Below are 19,484 nucleotides of genomic sequence, written 5' to 3'. Positions count from 1 at the left end.
TCGCCCCCTAGTGTGCATGCATGCTCGACGCTGCCTCTCTCTTTCTCTCTCTCTCTCTCTTTCTCTTTTCCCCTTTCTCCTCCTTTCTCCTTCTCTCTGACTCGCGCTACGCCTCGATCTCCGTCTTTCTCTCCCTCTCCCTTTTCCTCTCCCTTCCTCGCCTTCTCCAGTCTCTCCCGCTGTCTCTGTTTCCCCGTGATTCGCTATGCCACTTCGGGCCGCGACGTTTTCACGGGCAATCCATGAGTGACAGCTGCTGCCAGTGTCCAACGCGGTGCGTGCGTGTCTCTCACGGCGGTTTGACACGGCCGATACCGGCTGTGCGTGGGTGACAGTTTACGTACGTACGTACGTGCGTGCGTGCGTGCGTGCGTGCGTGCATGCGTGCGTGCACGCGAGAACCGTCACTTCCGAGACGAGAAGGAGGACCGTTCTTGTTTCGCGCCCTCGCGGCGGTGTGTTTATATCATCTGATATACAGCGAAAGTGTGTGTACATCGACACCCTCGGGATCTCGGGGCAGCACGGGGTTGGCGATTATCGCGGAGCCCGGATCCACCGATCTGCTTCTGCTGCTGCTGCTGCTGCTTCTGCTGCTGCTGCTGCTACTGCTGCTGCTGCTGCAATTTGATTTGTGGGTCAGGTCATGGTGAGGTACGTAGCTGTCACGATTGTGAGACGATTTTTTTCCTTCATGTTCGTCTGCTTTCGTCAATAATTTTTATCTCAGCTTTACTCCCTAAATTCTTTCGAGTGGAATCTTACTCTAAGAAATGCAAATTGAGCCAATCTTGAAAAAGAGTCAATCTTTACGAATAAGATTTCACTCTTAAAGATTGACTCTCTTTTTCGAGTGACAGTTGATTCGAAGAGTATGTACTCTATCCTTAGGCTACGTTCCGAAACGTCCTTTCCGAGGAAAATTTTACTCGATGTAATACAGTATATTTTCTTCGGAAAGAGGACGTTTTGGAATGTAATCTTCATCCTCGACGATTCGTTCCTTCGACGCGTTTCGGGGACGCGAGTTTCAATTTTTCTCGGAATTCAACGCTTGTCGGCGCTGCGAAATTCGTTTTTATCATTGAAAGTGACATTCAGCGAACGTCCAGAGGCGTTTGTCTTTTTTACCGTTTCGTTTTTTGTCTTTTTGATTATCAATGAGGCCACGTGCTTCCCGAACAAGTGCGCCAGTCAATGAGCCAATTGCGAAACGCGAATGGGCGACAATACGCGCATCGTGCCTTTGTGCGTGAAATTACATCGCTCCAATATCGTTTACGAATATCTGATTATTAGTTTTACGCTTGACTGAACCTTCATTCATTTCGATCTACTGCCGCTGCAAACGAATTTCCCCATAACCTCAAATTTATTTTTATTTATAAGTTTTAAACTCGATTAAGATCGAGTGAAATTTATTGCAACCATTTATTGTTAAATTTACACGAAAGCCACATAGTTTAAAAATCAAATTTTTAGCTTTCAAAGAAAGTTCCCTAAAATTTTATACACGATTTTTAAAGAAATCTAAAACAATAGTGAAAATAGTATTCTCCATGATTATCGAGGCAGATCGATTTGTTTTACAAGCAAAACATTGTTATACTGAGAAAAAATGTATTAAATTAAAAAAAATATTTGAATAATGCCAACTAAATATTTATTTATAGTAAATATTTATTCAATAAGAAAATATGGTCAAATTAAGGGTGTTAAATAAAGAAATCTTTATATTTAGTAAATATTTGGTTGGTATTGTCCAAACAAATGATTTTTTTTAGTCTAACGCGCATATCGGTACACGACGCGATTAATACTCGTTTCTACCAATGTGGTTTAATTTTAACTAGCTCCCCATCTTTTTTATCTAGTTCTAAGAATAAGAAAAAGATAAAAAGTAACTGGAGTCAAAATTAAAGTTAATCTACGTTGGTAGAAACGGACATAAATCGCGTAGCGTACGAGACAATAAAAGTAAAGCGCGCGAGGCGTCGACTTTTCCTCGTTTTCCCCTCACAGTTCATAGCTCACAGCCGCGGACGAGCGGTACGAGTACCAAGCCGCATTGTTTTGACTCCGAGTGTAACAACTGGACGTGCGTGCGCGCGTGCGACACGATCCACCGGTGACACAATGCGCTTGACTTTCGAGGCGACCTGTCGCACGAACGTGATGCCGATTAATCCTCGCTTCTACCAATGTGTGTGTAGATTAACTTTAATCTCGCTTTCATTTACCATTCTTCCTTTTCCAGTTCCAAGAATTCGAAAAAGTTGAAGAGTAAATACCGATAATCTATTCTTTTCAGCCGAGCTTCTTCTACCGTTTGCATCTTTCTTCCTTTTCTCTTCAGTGGATCGCATGGATCACAATGGTGAGAAAAGGAGAAAAAATAAGCAAGAAATTGAGCTGAAATCTCGAGATCTCTATATCGATTGTGAAAAAAAAGTGTGTTTTGGTGTTACAGTAATTATTACATTTATCAGCTGTTCAATTTGATAACTATTGTATTAGTAATCATAATAATTATGTTTGTATAAAAGTAAATCAGTGACCTTACAGTACTACACTTGTAACTGATGTAATATTTACTGTTATTATTCAGTAATAATACACTGATTCGCTTTTAGAGAATATAGATGTAATTATGATTATAGAGGTTAATATTATTATAGCAGCATCAACTATAAAAGAATGGAGCTTCTAATCATAATTATCTCATATATCATACTAATCGTAATATCATCAAGTGCCAAACATTTTGGTCTCATTGTCCGTTGATAGAAATGCGCGCCTTCAGTCCACGCGGCCACGCGGTTTTCAGCCGTTCGAAACTGCCTTGTCACCCGTTACCCGTTATGGTAGGTCACGTGCGCGATGCATCGGCCAATAATCAGCGATTACGAACGCGCGGGATGCATTCGGATCAATTCGGATCACCGCCCCGCTCCGCCAGAGCCAAGAGTCTACTTGATACCACTCGGAACTCGGAACGTTTTTACCCCTAATTCTGCCGGAAACTGCGAAATCTGAGAAACTGAGAAACTCTTCCGTTTTGTCTTGCGTAAATAGTAAATACGCATTATCCCGCGCGTCAACAATGTAAATCATTGCAACGCGCGTCGATGTAGATTTCGAGGACAGCTAGGTAATAAAAAGTCGAAAGATTCTGCCACTGTGTGTTTCTTGAGATTCGAGTCCTGACGTTCGTATATAACGTGTGTGTTTGTGCAATTAAACGATTCGATTATAACATTCGCAGACGGAGGATTAATGATATTAGTATCGATCGACTATCGAATTCTTTTTCTTTTTACGACAAATTAGTATAGCAACGCAGTCATCGTTATTTTAATTTAATTTAGTTAGGTCCGTCTAGAGAGTTGGGTGCAGGATATTTTTCCGTTTTACGTAATACAAGTAATATACGTATATGACATCATAACTTTAATCAAAAGTATATAAATTAATATAAATTATAATACATCGTTTGAAATTATTATAAATTCACGGCTCTCGTTATTTTTAGCGTCAATTATATCGAGGCTGCATTTTCTTAGAAAAAGTAAAAGACAAATTTGAAAGTTTTAAGACTTTGTTACTGAATATTTCGAAACTAGTTTGTGATTGTCAAAAGGCTACGTATTATAATTTCGGCAATTTTTTTTACGCAGTAAGTATATTAAAAGGTCACTTTTGCGATTAGTCCGCACCATTCATTTCGATGTCAGTTTTACGTTATTGCGACTTTGTTGTTTTGCTCTTGCGTAAAACTAAATTTGTCGGTTGTTTTCGTAAACATTCGCTCCAACGCGACATTACAGATTGAAGTGTTAATTAGAAAGGAATTTTCCGCAATTCTATCTTAAAATAAAGAAGGAAATTGAGTTTCGAAAAAACAAAAAATAAATCTAAAGGACAACTGCTTGAAATAAATGAGCGTCCTTAATAAGAAAAAACGTATGCATGGATCTCTCTCTCTCTCTCTCTCTCTCTCTCTCGTAATTAGGTGTAACGATTTTGGCAGAATCTCTTCGTCCTTGTTAGTCAAGTTGTTAGTAATAGATGACTGATGGCAACGTGGAGATATGTACCTCGTTTCGTGGGAAACATCGATTCGGCAGAAATCAATAGGCGTTCCTGGTATTAGCACATTTAATTCTCATCCGTCTTGTACGCGTCTCGTCCGTATCGAAGCGTCGATTCTCAGACGATCGTCGTATTTCGCTGTCAACAATCCAGCACCGTAAGTTGCATCGCGTGTCGATCGCCGTGCGTGACACGGCCGACGAAAGACCGCTTCACAGAGCGCGCTCGTTTCATCGTGTACGCGCGCGCGTGCGGTAAACGGGTTTATCTCGGTAATTAAATGACCGTCAAATAGGAGAAAATCGCCGATGATTGATGGTGACCGATCGGCCAAGTTTCGTATAGTTGCTCTACCACGTGCGCACCTTCCCGTTTCCTCCTCCCTTCTCGCCAACGTCAGCAGCGATACGATTAATAAATTCGCCACGGCCGCTCTCGGCAAGAGCTTATTAGAACAGGTACTTTGATCGTCCCCTGCTGCAAATTTCCAACTCTTTTTCTCTTTTCACATCTTTTCCTTTTATAACATCTGCCGTGGCTATGATTTAAACTACTGTCGTCTTTCAAGTACAAACTCGTCAGGCAATTCCGACGTTACGTGATATTTTCGTGCTTAATGAGACTCTCGATGAGCGTTAAGACTGTGCACACAAAAAGAAGCAAATCAACATTTTGGATTTGCTACTGCTATATGTGATTAGCTAATTCGCTTATCATTTACCTCTCATTGGCTTATACGTTTTTCAGTGTGCTGTGCACTAGAAAAAAAGTCGATTTAAAAAATATGTTAGTTTATTCAAAGAAAATATATGATGCAGTCACGGACTGTCAAGCATATAAATATTTGTTATGTAAGAGGTCTAACCACCCTGAAACTTTGAAAAAATTGAAAATTTTTTTTGCATTTTTTTTTTTAATTTGAACCTTTAAGAATATTTTAAGCTTAAGATAAGGTTAGCCAATTTTATTACATAAAAAAATCGTTTCGAATCTTCTTTTGCGCTTTTTTCGAAACCATGTTTTTCAAGACGAGTGCAAACTTTTCTCCGAAACTAATAATCCGATTGATTTCAATTTTGGCAGGAATATTCTTAAGAAAATTATTTATCGTGTACGATTTTTTTGATACGTTAATCCATTTATTTAAAACAAATTTTTTAAATTGTTTACAAGAAAATATTTTGTTTTTTTTTTTTTTCAAACGACCCCCGTCCGATTGAAGGAGCTTTGCGTGATTGCTCTATAATTTAAACTTTTTGATTAATCTGTTTCAAAATTTACAAATTTTTCAGTTTAAACATTATATTACACATATAAAATACAAGTTAATTCTACGCAGTAGTTATTTTTTTAAAAAATCTTAATTTTGTGCTTATTTTAGATCCTGTCAGGGTGGTTAGACCCTTTAATTTCAGAAAAGTCATACATCGATATATTTATTGATAGTGCGAATATCGATAGATTATTTATTGACAAAGTCAGCGAAAACAGTAAAAAAATAGTTTCTTTAATGACAAGCCTAGAGGGTTAAGGAACATAAAACGATGTCACAAGTAAGAATAATATATTTTTAATTAATAGAAAGATTGTATGTGTAAGCAATGGAAAAAGCAATTGAAAGGGTATTGGATAAAAGCCAAGTATACCGTATTGAAAAGATGTTTAAAGAGTAAATGTACTGCCGTATGTTGAAATTGCTAATAGGAAAGGCAAGTAATCGAAGGCAGAGTAGGTATTCTTTCGGCTCCTCCGCGAGACGCTGCGCCGCACGATCGCGATATCGCGATATAAGAACTTGAGAACTCGGATCTGCGCTAACGCAAGCGTGAACGTTCGTAATAGACTCGATTAAGGATCGCGAGTTTAACGATGCACGATCATTCGTCTCACGAGGAATAGTCCGTGCATCTCCCGCAAGATTTTCTCCGCGCGCATCGAGCAACGGTCCGCCTATACCGCGGCCGCGCCGATGATAAAGAGAAATGCTGCCTAGAAAGCAGGTCTTGGCTGAATCTAGGCCACCCTGATGATGGCGCGTGCACATTCTCCACAATTTTACTGTTCCTTCTCTCAGCCTTGCCTCGCGTTCGTTCCCGCCGCGCATTCGCCGGAACAACACCTTTTCTCTCTCTTCTCTCCCGATCTCTCTTTTCACTTTGATACACAATCGTTTATTAAGCCTAAATTATAAGTCACACTTCAACTCTGCTAGTATGTTATTTTGTTTCTCAATTCTCATCTTTTTCTATTTTACAACTCTATTTTATGTACTTGATTTCAATACCTCTTGCTCAATATTTTGTATTGTTTTTTTTTAGCGCTTGAGAGGTTTCAGTTCTGGAGCGCTTAATAAATAACGATCTCTCTCTCTCTCCATCTATCTTGCGCATATTCTAGCTACACCTCCTCTCCTCTTGTCCTTCTTTCTATCCCTCTGCCTTTCTCTTCAGCCTCTCTCTTCAGCCGCGTACGTCTCTTCTCTTCCATCGATCGCCTCCTTCTCTCTTCCTGCCCCTTTTTTTCCCCACCCGACACGATTCAAGGATCGAGTTCCGGAGGACGACCAGATGCGAATCGGCGAAAAAAAGAGAGGGAACGCGAGGATCGCGGTACCGTAATGCCCCGCACGCGCGCGCGCCGGCGAGAGAGATTTACAAATTGCAAAAGCGAGAAAACGAGTCTTGCCGCACGCTGTCTCAATAGCACGCTCGTTCCTAACGTCGTTTGTGAAATGTCGCGATGGCGACGCGACGGGTGGGCGTATTATAGGACAATGTTTTACTTGGCTACGCAATGTAAGATTCTCTTACGTTGCCTTACCGCGAAATAATAGAAAAGAAGCTTTTCCGTTTGGTAAGAGGGAAACGAATCGTCGGCTCGTCCTCCATCCCATCCGTTTGAACTCTCGAGTTCAAATGTAATCGCAGTTTGTCTTGAAAGAATTGTTTAATTAACGTAAATTCTTTTTTTGCGCGGGAACAGGATGGATTAAAAAATCCTCTATATATTTCAATAAAGTAATTTCTCTTTACTTTATTGAGTAAGGGCTGAAAGAATAAAATATAATACCATAATGGATATGAATTCGATATTCTCTTTTTAATTCTTCGTCTCTTCCTCATTATGCTTTTTATTTATTCGTTTCTCTTCCCCTTCGCTGTCGCCCTCCTTTCTTCTCTACATCTTCTTGGCCTTCGGACCCCTCACGGGCCTCACGAGATATCTGCGCAGTTTCGTTACTATTCAATTTAAATACGACCATCGTACGATCATTTCACGCATCAGCATAATTGAACGATAGAGCTGAGGAAAAATGAAAAAATTGGCGGCGCGCAATTTAAACGTAGTATATAAATTCACATTGAATTATTTAAAAACGCTTAAGATTCAAGACATTTTAATTTTTTTATTTGCTATTTGTTGTGAATCGGAGATTCCGATCTCTTAATCAAAGGGGCAGATTGATAAAGACATTTGCGTCTTGTTACGTTTTCATTGAAAAATCGAGCGTGCCTGCACCGGCGGCGCGGCAAACCTGCGACGCGCTGCAGCGAGCGTTTTCTCGAGAGCGGGATCTCGCGCGTGTATGACTGACAGTGTGGGGCGATCGAGAGCGACCTAGAAAGGTTTCAAAAGACATTTTCCCGTTCACCCACGTACAAAGCCTCCCTCTCGCCGCGGGAACGTAGAGCTGTGCGACATGAAACCTCGTCGCGTATGACGATTGAGACGAGGCGCACGTACATGCACACGTACGTACAATAGCGACGAAGAGGACGAAGGCGATGTGCGAAACGATGAGGAGGCAGAAGGAGAACGGCGCTCAAGGAGGATAGGACGAGAGGTCGAGGGAGACAAGGGGGAGGACAGAAAGGAAAGAGAGCGCGCGAGTGTGTATATACGTATATGTATCTGGCCGAGTGTGGATGTAAATGTGTGATACACGCGCGCGCGCGCGCGCAGGACAACGGAAAGTACGGAACGTAATACGGAGAAAACGCTGGTAAAAGGAAAGAGGCCCCTCTGCCAGCCTTTCCAATCGAATCGACCGCCCCTCTCGCCTTTGTCATTTTCTCTTTGTCCCCGTTTCGGATCTTCGTGTTCTCTCCCAGCTAAGTCGTCCCAGCTACCGCCTCTCTCTTTTTCGCACGGTCTCTCTTCCTCTACTTCTCACCCTCTCTCTCTCTCTCTCTCTCTCTCCCTCCCTCTCTGCCTCTCCTCTACCCGGCTTCCTGTTCGTCCTTCCCCCCTCGCCTGACCTGCGCCTGACTCATCCAGAAGAACGAAGAAGAATCTTCTCCTCTCTCCCTCTCTGTCTCTTCACTCCTCTCTTCTCCTCATCTCTTCTACCCGGTATATCTCGGATGGGCAAAAGAGGGAAGGAGAAAAAGAGCCGTGCCAGAACGATGGAGAGAGAAGGGCACGAAATGCTTCTCTTTCTTCACTCTACTACGCCCGTGTACCGTTTCTTCTCCCACCCTCCCTCGCCCTCCCTTTTGCTTTGTCTCTTCACCCTCTGACTTCCCCCAATACCACCCTAACCTTCTCTCCTTTCTTCCCTTCTTGCATTTCGACCTGCCTTCGCCCGCGCGCGCGCCTCTTCTCTTCCTCGTTTTACCTTCCCTCTCTTCTTTCCTCCATCCTCTTTCCTCATTCCCCTCTCGACTTTGCTGTACTCCTTCGTCGACGTCTCTCTGTCTCTCGTCTCTCACCTTCGCCCTCCTCGGCTTTCCCTTCTACTCGCTATATCGCTGTCATCCCTCGCTCGCCCTCGCTCTTTCGCTCACACCGACAACCCTCCTTCCTGTCTTTCTTTCGTGCCCATGTCTCTTTCTCATTCCTTCCACGTTTTACGCATCTCGTTTCTTCTTCAAAGAGAACGGCAACATGGAGAGAAAGAGAATGAGAACAAGAGAACGCTGCTCTACGGTCGATTTCTCCTATCCTCAGCACTCGCTGCTACGTAAAAAGCTGTCTTGGATCAATTAAAGCATCGTTTTTAAAGCTTTCTTCAGCGACGAGAACGCTATTGAATAATAAAGCTGAATATCAACAGAGCTCTCTCCTTGCATTAAATACATAAATCAAATATATAAATTAAATATATAATCAAATACGTGGTCTTCTCATCTTCATACAGTTCCTTTCGTCTACCAATTGTTAAGTTAAATTACGCTTTAATATTATATATTTTCCATTTAAAACATTAGAATTTTATTTCAGATTCTAAATAAATTTTTCAATTTCAAAACTGTATTTCTTTTTTTAAATATATCTTCAGCTTTCTTTGTACAGGGAAATAAAAATGAAATACAGAGATGATTACGTCAAATCTGTCCTGTTACATTCGGTGTTTAGCTAATATAAATAAGTTAGTTTTAATAAACTAATTTAGGGGACAAGTCATTTTTTTCAATTTTGTTTTTTACACAAATCAATCTAGCCTAAACAAAAATATCCTTCACGTGTGATGGAGAGGAAGAAACGAACGAATGGGACACAAGGCATTGTTAAGTATCGTCGGTAAAAGGAGAAAGGAGTTTCCTACATCACTGCGTAAAAAGGAGCGGTGCCGATCGGCCGTCTTATACATGTAATTGCCAAGGATGCTAGATGTGCCAGAGCCGTGAGCTATTGCGCGTTACCATCTCGAAACGATTTCTTCTCACCGCATAAAATTGATAGAAAGGCATCCACATTTGATTAATTAATCCGTAACATGCTAATTCTTTAGTATACTAGATTTCTAAAACTTTTATTTTTACTGTGCAATTTACATATAATTTACAAGCCTATAATTCTCCACATCAAAATATTAAACATCAAATATATTTTTTGTCACATGTAATGTTGGTATGTACACATAAACTTTTTAAATATCTGGAAATTCTCTCGTCTAACATTAATTTATTCTTTCTATTTTTCTCTTTTTCTTCTCGTATTTATATTTGATATACTTTCAACTCTTTGACGTAATGTCGTAATCCAAATAGCATCTTACAATTAGCCTTCAACCTTACCCGTCATTTTTTTCAGAGCGCAATCAAGTCATATGTACGTATACAAGAAAAACGATTATCCAGTTGATTACTGGATCGTAAAACTGCTGGCATAATTTTATTGGAGCGAAATATTTAACTTTAGCCCACGACACTTTCCATCGAGTTATAAACGATCTCGCATCTCGCATGCTATTCTTAAGATTACGACGTAAATGTCATACTCTCGGAGCTTGACTCGGTCATTCTTCTTTGGCGATACGCTAATAAACTCCAGTTGCTGGAAAGAAAGAGAGAGGGATTGGGTGGAGTACTCAATGAAGTGCACACTTGCAACACGCCGCCTTCGCATTGACGCTTTAAGAAGCTTACTTAGCACGCAGTCGGAAAGTTACTTTTTTATAATTACTGCTTACCCGCCTAGAAAGTATATTACAAAATCGGAATATATCAATTTCCATTGTTTGCCTCGAGAAACAATTATATTACGATATCTTATATTTGTCACACACGTTACTATTAATATTATTTAGGCACGCTGAGAAAAAAAAGTTGCTTATATATTTCTTTGAACTGTATTAAATAAACATTTACTTACTGTAAACAAATATTTGCTCAATGAGAAAATGATAGTTAAATCAAATTAATGCTTTTTTTGTATGTTTACATTTAGTAAGTATTTACTTAAAACTATTCAAACAAATATTTATTAAAATTTAGTATTTTTTTCGGTGCATGGTTAGTATATGAAAGTTTCATGAATTTAGTGTTCACACGATGCTGTTTACTTTATATACTAAACTAAATATAAACTCTGCTCTCCTGCGATAGAAAATTCTCTCCGGTAATGTCAGGGTTAAGTATGATACACGTACGAAACACGTCGTCCAACACGGAGAAAAATGCGCGTGTGTCCTCTTTCAGTTGGCTCGTCGTTAATCGCCCCCAGAAATTGCCCGCGCGGTCCACTCTGCCTGAGTCACCCGTTTTCCATCCTCTTCTCTTTCCCGTGACAGCCAGCCTCACTCTTCATCTCTTCTTTTTCTTCTCTCTCTCTCTCTCTCTCTCTCTCTCTTCCCCCGCCTCTCTCCGTCCATCTTTCCCTATCGTACATCACATCCTGCACGTCCCTTCCTCGAAAGAGTAGCTCCTATCTTCTTTTCGACCTTCCTCTCGCTTTCCCTCTCAGTCTCTCCGTCGCTTTCATCCTCTCTCAACGCTATTTCCTTCCATTCTCTCCCCTCGCCACCATTCGGTGCCGCCCTTATCTCCGGAGTTTCTCATTGTCTGAAAGGGCCATCTGTCCCACCCTCCTGGTTCTTTTTCGCCCTCCGCTTTCATCCCCTTCGCTCCTTCCCGTTCGAGCGCTGTGCACACAAAGGAGCTGACTCTTCTCTCTCCGCTGTTTTGCCACCCTCTTCTCTCTACCCTTTCTCCGGCTGCTTTCTTTGTTCCTTCCGTTCGAGCGTTACTTTGGGATTCCCAACATCGTCCTCGTCCTCATCCTCGTGTTCTCTCCCCGCATTCGAAAAAATTCCTCCACATTTCCTTCCATCGGCGAGGAGATCCACAAAGAAGCTGCACTGATAATTCCTAGAGGCGAAATAGCGCGTTCGATTTCTCCAAGCGAGAGGAGAGCGGGATGAGAACCGATGAGAACGTTCTCGACGCCGTAAATTGCGGTGTGCAGAGAAAAAGCGGGAAACGCGAGATAGTGTGAAAGAGGGCGCGGGAGGGGGAGAGATTCTTTCTCGTGCGATCGCAGCTTCTGCGCTTGTTCGACGAATGAGAGAGAGAGAAAAAAAAATGTCAGACCGTGCCATGCCGTGCCGTGCCGAGTCGAGTCGAGTCGAGATATCGCTCGCAGCGGTCCACGTGCGACCTTGAGCGAGATCGCATTCACCCTCCGCACTTCGAGGGGTCGCAATTCCCCGCTCGTGATCACGTGGTGCTCGGGGGTGGTTTCACAGTCCACGTTTATCCCGCTCTACCGACCGGACGAAAAGAGTGTGGAGCTCGCGTCGACGAACAAGAAAATGAAGGTCGCGCATATTATCGAGATTTGTCGGGTGGTAATGAAGTAAGTGCATTGAATCCATGTAAATCAGAAATTTTATATAAATGATATATACGGATTTATATAAAATTAATAATTTACATTTTTTTCTTCTACAATGAAAAGACTTGAATTAATTCCGATCAGTTGATTTTTTTTCTGACAAATACCTAGTCCGATTTATTTAAAAATATATTAAAATTGTTGCAAGAGTGAAAGTAAATTAATCAAGTATGTAAGACTTCTCATCTACATTATATCATACAAGATGTTGTAAAGATCGATACGAAGACCATGTAATGATGTGAAGAGAATTATTATCCGGTCTCTTACGGTATTCCATCCGTTCTTTGATTGACCGCGTTTGACTCGCAAGTGACGACATTTAGGACGAGGTCTCGCTCTCGAGAGAAGAGCTACAACTTTAATTTGCGACTGTTAGCTTCGAGTAAAATTCTTCTATTCGAAACACAGCATTGAGAAGCTCCATCAAAAGGAGAGGTGTAAGTGGCTACATATAACAAGATATAAATCATACTGCAGAAAAAGGAGAAAAGAGGTTACATTGCTGCTCGCGGCACATATCGATTTAAAAATAAAAGCATTCAATTTCATAAAAACATTAAATGTGGAAAGACATAATGGAAATTACATTAAATACATAAATTCTTTATGTGAAGTGAACGCATAATTTATAGCGGCAGCGATCACAGGAAAGAATTTTAATTAATTTAAGGGTATTAAGTCACGTACGAGTATATAACAATATCGAGATTTTTTCGTCTTTAAAAAGAAGCTTTAAAAAATATATGGAGTAAATACACGCGCGAGAAGGAAAGGAATAAAGTTATATAAAATATAGAGTTGTGCTTCTTGCGGTTATAATTAAAAACTGTTCGATAGTTCTTGCCCGGTGGTATCGTTACTTCCAAGATTAATTGCGCATCGTATAGAACAAATATCTAGTTTCCTTTCTCCTTTCTTGCTTCTCTCCACGTGTCACGGATCTCTCTCGCCGTTCTCCTCGCCCGGTGAAATGACAGTTCCGGGTGCGTCCGTTCCCTCCATCTCGCGAAGAACGTCCCCGTCGCGTCGCGTCGTTCCTTTCGCCTCTCCTTTCCTTCCCTTCGAAAACGCACGCGCGAAGAAGAACGAAGCCATATTCACAGCGTATTCGAGAAAATCTATAAAACGGTCGTAAGAGACGATATTTTCCATTCTTTCACAAATTCTTGCATTCTTTTCGATGTCTCTGAATTTATCAGCGATTCAGTAACGTGTTATAAAAAAATCGAAATTTTTAATCAATACATGAAATTATTAATAACACGTGTGTCTGGCTTTTTTTAGCCGCTTTAACGTCGACAGAAGGGATGTATATCATTTTTTATATCAAGTGCAGTCGAGTCTCAGCTATTTGATTTTGTCAAAGCAGGAGCCTCTCGAGATAATGGGAGGTAAGGTACTGTCTTGCTATCGTTTGATTTTCTGGGAATATTCTGTAACGAGGACTTGAACCACGCAGTAAGGGCGAAGGGGAACAGGTGAGCGGCCGAGAAAGCAGACGCTCGGAAAGGTGAACGGAAAGAAACGAAGAAACGAAGGGCATTCGGAATGCGGTACTGTTATGCCTTACGGTATACAGACAAGACGGAAATTAAGACCAAACGACATACAGTCTCATTTTGTCCATCGTTTGAGATATCATCATAGAAAATAGCATAATTTTTTCCAAACTTTTATTTCGTTCTCGCTTTATCCTCTGAAATTCGTCGAGAATTTGTCTAGAATTTCACATTTCAAATGTAGAGGCAAGCAAAGTGGCAGGCGTTGGAAGTCGAGAACTGAGAATTCGACAGCTCCGAATTGAAGATTGAAAGTTACAAGCTATGGATTCACAGTTGATGGTTAGGAGAATTAGGGTCGAAGGTTAAAGACTTGAAACGTACAGCGGGGTTTAGAGTTTAGAGTTAAATATTAAAAGAATTTAACGACTCTCGGGGAAATTGAGGATTCAGAGTTAAGAGTAAAAAAAGAAATAAATAATTGAAAATTTGTATTTGTACAAACTTACATGTCAAATAAAATCATCAATGATCACGTTATTCAACTCCTGCCATCGACATCCTCGGTGACGTTCGAGAGATGAAATGTTAACCGAAAAACGAATCGGTCGTTCCATGAAAAAGGAAAACGGTCGCACACAATTGCAACCGTGTATAGAGGAACGTGGGAAGATCATTGATGCAAACCCGGCAACGTGTATGGGAACGCTTTTTATATCGACCGAAAGACATATCGCGCTGCCATAGCCGATTCTTACCATTCCTGTCCCCGATGCGAGTTTCTTTAGGAGAGAAGCGCGTTTTCTACGAAAACACCAGTGTCTCGAGTTAAAATCTAATTTCTCTATTATTTCAATAATTTTTAAAAACAAAATCTTTTTCAGTAGTGCCTGCGCTCGAATACACTGGATATTCTCGAAGAAAATTTTTTTCTTAAAAACTAATGTATAGTAACGATAGAAATAATTCCTTTTTAAGCTAATATAATTTGTAATTTGATATAATATTTTTTGGTCTGAAAAAAAATTCGACTGATATTTGTTAAAACAGCGTTGTAAATTTTCGGTACAACATTTGGTGTAAAATTTTACTAAACACAGCAAAAACTGTGACAATTGAGTTTCTTTTACATAAATGTTTGTGGAGATGGAAATTTAGATTTACCAACAATTTCCGTTTTCTTTCAAAGCAAATTTGATTTTAGTGATACTCTAGCTAGAATAACAGTCAGTCGGCAAGGACATTTACTTGAATGAGTCTCAATCGTGCCAAATTTTAACTCAGGTTTTCAAGAAAGGTACAACCCGAGTTTCTCTCACCGAGATCCGCAATGCAGATATTTTTTTTTTTTTTTCGAGTTTGTGATATTAGTATGTGTTTGCATCGAGTGTTGTAGCGCGGAAAATATTGGAGAAGAAAGAATTGAAAGGTATTGAAATATCTCAAAGAACAAGTTCATCTTATGCTACGGACGTAAATTGGAACCCCCATTGCGTTCCTCTCTCTTTCTTATTTAATGCAATTCTTCTTCTGTGCCTGCTTCTATCTTCAGTATTTTCTCCCTTTTTTCGTTTTTACCTCTCTCTGACAGAGGTAGACTTTGCGTTTCTCGCTTTTCCATCAAGAGAATCGATCGGAAACCGAGAACCAGAAAATAATTGCGCTCGTGCAAAATAAATTCTTGCTTGCCATTTTATCGATCGAAGCTTTTATCAAACTCGCAGGAAAACGTTTCTAAATGCGAAAATATAAATATTTAATTGAATTTTTTCTTTCTTTCTCTCTTTTCCTCTCAAAATAATTTTGCATAAAAAATTACACGCTAATGAAAGAGCTAAATAAAAATTGAAACAAAAACAAATATATGAATAGAAAATTTCATACTTTGTGTAACAAAGATAATAAATCTGCTACTGTTTAGCGTGCCATAAGAATTTCGTCGGTACAGTAATTTATCTTGCAAAGTAGGACATTTTTGCGCAACGAGAAATCTCAGTCAATCTCGTATGTTTGAAAGAAAGAAGCAGCATTCTACTTTGTTTTCTCGGATGGAAATATTTAATAGGAAATCGTAAAGGCTCAAAAGAAATATTCACGGAGGTAGATAAGACTATGCTGTATGCGAGCATATACTTTTTGCAATGTCAATTTCGGCGACATATTTTATACCGCTGAGATCTCGTAGGTTATAGAAAGACACATAACGAAAGCTGCGCGTTTCTAATCTCAAACATGTCCTCTTGTTCTCGAAAAGCGAGATACTTTGAAAGAAAAAGTCGACCTGGCCCTATGGACGCAACCTTTTTCTCTTTCCTCTATTTCTTTCTTTCTTTTTTTTTTTTAAGAATTTTTACCAGACTATCTTCGGGGTAAAGATGCCCGAGTCGAATTCTATTTACATTCAACTCGGGAGATGATCCTACGAAAGTACTCTCGGACGACAGTATATCCGGTCCCTCGCGGCCGAATCAAATTGACATTTATACATCGCCGAGAAATTCCAGGTTATCATAACAGCGAGGTCCGAGGGACCTCGGCATTGGAGAGTATAGTATAATACTCTATGCAGAATCCGCTGGTCGTCATGCAGATTTTATTAGTTCTCTTTATCATCCGCATCTCGACGAAGCTAGGAAGGAAATCTAGGGAGAGGAGGAGGGACGAAGAGAGGACTGCGAAAGAAGACAACGGAGGAAAGTCTCTTGGAAGATTCCAGTCTCCCCCCCGCTTGGAAACGTGAAATAGCACCGAGATGGAGAAAACGGTGAGGCAAAGGGGAAAGCGGGGAGCGGTCGTTTCCGCTTGCGTTTTCCCGGAGAAAGAGCCGGTTGGTCGGTCGTCTCGAGAACGGTGGCCGCGAAAGGGAAAAATCCGGGAAGAAGCGAGGAGGCGACGCGTCGATAACGTTGGAAAAACGTAAAAGGCGCTCTACGGAGGAAGAACCGGCGGATCGAGGCGAGACGAGGAGAAGGAGGAAAGGAAAAAAGGCGGCTGGGTTAGTTGGGGAGGGAACGGAACGGAACGGAAAGATAGATAGATGGATATAGCGGGGGGAAGAAAAAGTCAGAGGAGAAGAGAAAGAGACGGCGGGAGGGATAGAACCAGGACAGAGATATAGGAAAGAACGAGGGAAAAGGGGAGGTCCTCTCCCTATCGTTAGGGCGAGAAGAAAGAAGGGAGAGAGAGGGAGAGAGAAAGAGAAAGAGAAAGAAGGGTAGCGTATAACCGTGGAAGCGAAGGGGTCACGAGAAAATAGCGTCTTAGGCGCGAGGGGAAGAGGGAATGAGTAAATGGAACCAACGCGCGCAGCGAAAGAGGGAAAAGACTGGGAGAGGGGTGGAAGGAGGTGAGCGGAGGGTCGTGGAAGAAGCGACGAAACGACCGAGAGACAAGAAAAAGGAGGGCGAAGGACGGTGGGGGAGACGGAACGACGACGGTCGTGAAATGGATGAGAAGGGCGAAGAAACGGAGAGAGAGAGAGAGAGAGAGAGAGAGGGTAGGAATTGAGAGGGGAGAGCAGAGAGAAGAATGAGGGTGGTAGAGAAGCAAACGGGCAGGAGGAGGAGGAGGAGGAGAGGGAAGGGGGAAGAGTAAAACACGAAGAGCGAGTTCGTCTACTCTGCGAATGGCAGAGGGATAGACGGGGAAAAAGAAAAAGGACGTGGCGTGGCAGGGAGGCGAGGTGAAATTGGACACAAAAAGCTCGAAGAAAAATTGAGATGAATCGTGGGAGGGAAGATGGAAGGGCGGTTCCCTCTCCTCTCCCGCGCCAGAGGGGAAAAACCCGTACTTCTTCCAGGCTGCGAAAGAAAATGCGAGCGTAAGGGATGAGAACCGGTCGCTAACGCTTCGCTTTTTCGATTTCTCTTCCCGATTTTCTCACGATGCTGCTATCTCTTTTCTTCTCATTTTAGAAACAGACTGCTTTTTCTACTTACAATAGAAATTTATATGCTTGCAACATTTTTTTCTCCTATTCCTCCACGTATTTAATATAGAATAAATAAGATTTTTTTAGACGCTATTCCGTTTAAGAGAAAATATTTTTCACAACAATTATATTTTAGTACAGGTTAAACTTTTTAACTTGATTTCTTGTGGAAAAAAACCTTTTCTTCTAAATGGAAAATAGCGTCTGAAAAATCCTGTTTATTCTATCGAGTAATATTACGATAACTCTCGATTATTAAAATTTTTTTATAAAAACTGTTACAAACTTAAAAATTCTTCAAACAAAAGCTACAATTACATCTATATTAAAATTCTCAAAAAAATTAACATCATAAATGTCTTATAATATTATTCCACCTTAGTGGAGATCGTATAATGAAATTACTCTTACAGAGACGCTCATTTTATACAGCTGAATTCTCTTCTCATTTTTGCCCTCTTTCTTTTTTTTTCTCTCTCTTAAACCATTGCACGATTTTAGTTTAAAGCTCTATTTTAATACATCCGCGCGTTTCATCACATTTATTCCAGTATTACAATTACATAGTGGGGATTTGCGTTTCCTGTTTGCGAAAAATACAATCTGAGAGATTGAATTCTCCTGTTTTTCGCAGCACGCGCTCCTTGATCTCTGCCCAGACTCTCGGTTTACCGTCTCTCAGGAAAGCGGCGGCTTTCTAACGCTCCCGAAAGATTAGCGTGCGGTGCGAGTTAACCGGGCCTCCTCCCCCCTCCCTTCTCCTTCACGTAAACGTATATTTTTTTTATTATCTTCCTCCGTCGTTTCGGTGTCGTCGTCAAGGAGAGAGATGTGCGGCGCACCGTTTTCCTTTCACCCTCTCGCGGCTTTCGTTACACACGCAGAATCGACGTCTGCCTGCTCGCGTCTCTCGTGATTGCCTCCTGCCGTAAATTCGCTACTATCTCTCCCGACGTTTTTCGAACACGCCGTTCTCGTCCACGGCTCTTTGTCACCATCAGCGGCTTCCTCACGTTCCTTCTCTCGCGGGTTTCAGTGAAAGTGACAGGAAAATCGCTCTCGAGACGGTCGCCGCCGGGGCCGCAGCTCCCCGGAGAAACCGAACGAAGAGTGTTTTAGATCCTAATGCGCATCGCATCGAGACCGGAGGTATAAGTGCATCGAGAAAGCGTATCGATGGATGCGATCGATCACCCCGCTGTTCGTCACCTCGAATTTAAAAAGAATTCTTTACTGAATATATGCGATTTTCTTTCGAGATTTATTATACTTAAAAAAATATTTTTTTTATGTATTTATTTATATTGCACATCTTTTAATATGAATAATATAAAATATAATACATGACAGGGAGAGAATATGAATAAATTTATTATTTTTTATTTAACACTTAATACTCCATACGCTTTTAATCTTTATTCTTTCCATTTCTTGTCTCTCCTTTTTAAGATAATCTCTCTAATAAGTTCTGCATTTATTATCGTGGATAAAGATCCTTATACAATTATACAAATTCAACTTCTTCGTAATTAATAAAAATGTACATTAATGAATATATAATAAAAATAGTGATTTATGCCGTTTATTTGACATAAAATATATATCCTGGAGAGTATCGTAAACTTTACTACTGCACCGAGTTCATCTCGTCGACTATCCCGTCTCACTCCGTTTCTTCACGTCGCGTCGCATCCGGTTTTCTCCTGGTTCTCTCTCTTTCTCCGCGACCGCTTTAATTGCGTGTCTTCCTTCTTTCACTCAATTATCCTCCTCAAATCAACGCGGTTGGCCGTGTCGCAGAGACTTAAACAATGTTCCTCAAAACTAGGTGAGCCACTTTT

The 19,484-nt window shown here is 41.0% G+C and overlaps 2 protein-coding genes across 2 annotated transcripts in view; one reads left to right on the top strand and one right to left on the bottom strand.

The window, feature by feature from the left end:
* The window catches only part of LOC108761337 (longitudinals lacking protein), a 236,588-nt gene extending 236,529 nt beyond the window's left edge, over window positions 1-59 (bottom strand). The window contains exon 1 of the mRNA XM_018507795.1: window positions 35-59. The gene's annotated coding sequence lies outside the window, so the exon portion shown is untranslated. The remainder of the gene's footprint in view (window positions 1-34) is intronic.
* Window positions 60-591: 532 nt separating this feature from the next.
* Window positions 592-19,484, top strand: part of Psq (pipsqueak) — a 57,111-nt gene continuing 38,218 nt past the window's right edge. The window contains exon 1 of the mRNA XM_018507971.1: window positions 592-654. Coding sequence (XP_018363473.1) covers window positions 647-654 — 8 coding nt within the window. The 5' untranslated portion in view covers window positions 592-646. The remainder of the gene's footprint in view (window positions 655-19,484) is intronic.

The sequence above is a fragment of the Trachymyrmex cornetzi genome, unplaced genomic scaffold (assembly GCF_001594075.2).
Source record: "Trachymyrmex cornetzi isolate Tcor2-1 unplaced genomic scaffold, Tcor1.1 scaffold248, whole genome shotgun sequence".
Taxonomy (NCBI): Eukaryota; Metazoa; Arthropoda; class Insecta; order Hymenoptera; family Formicidae; genus Trachymyrmex; species Trachymyrmex cornetzi.
Note: the sequence above shows the minus strand (reverse complement) of the source record. Positions and strands in the feature narration are given on the sequence as shown.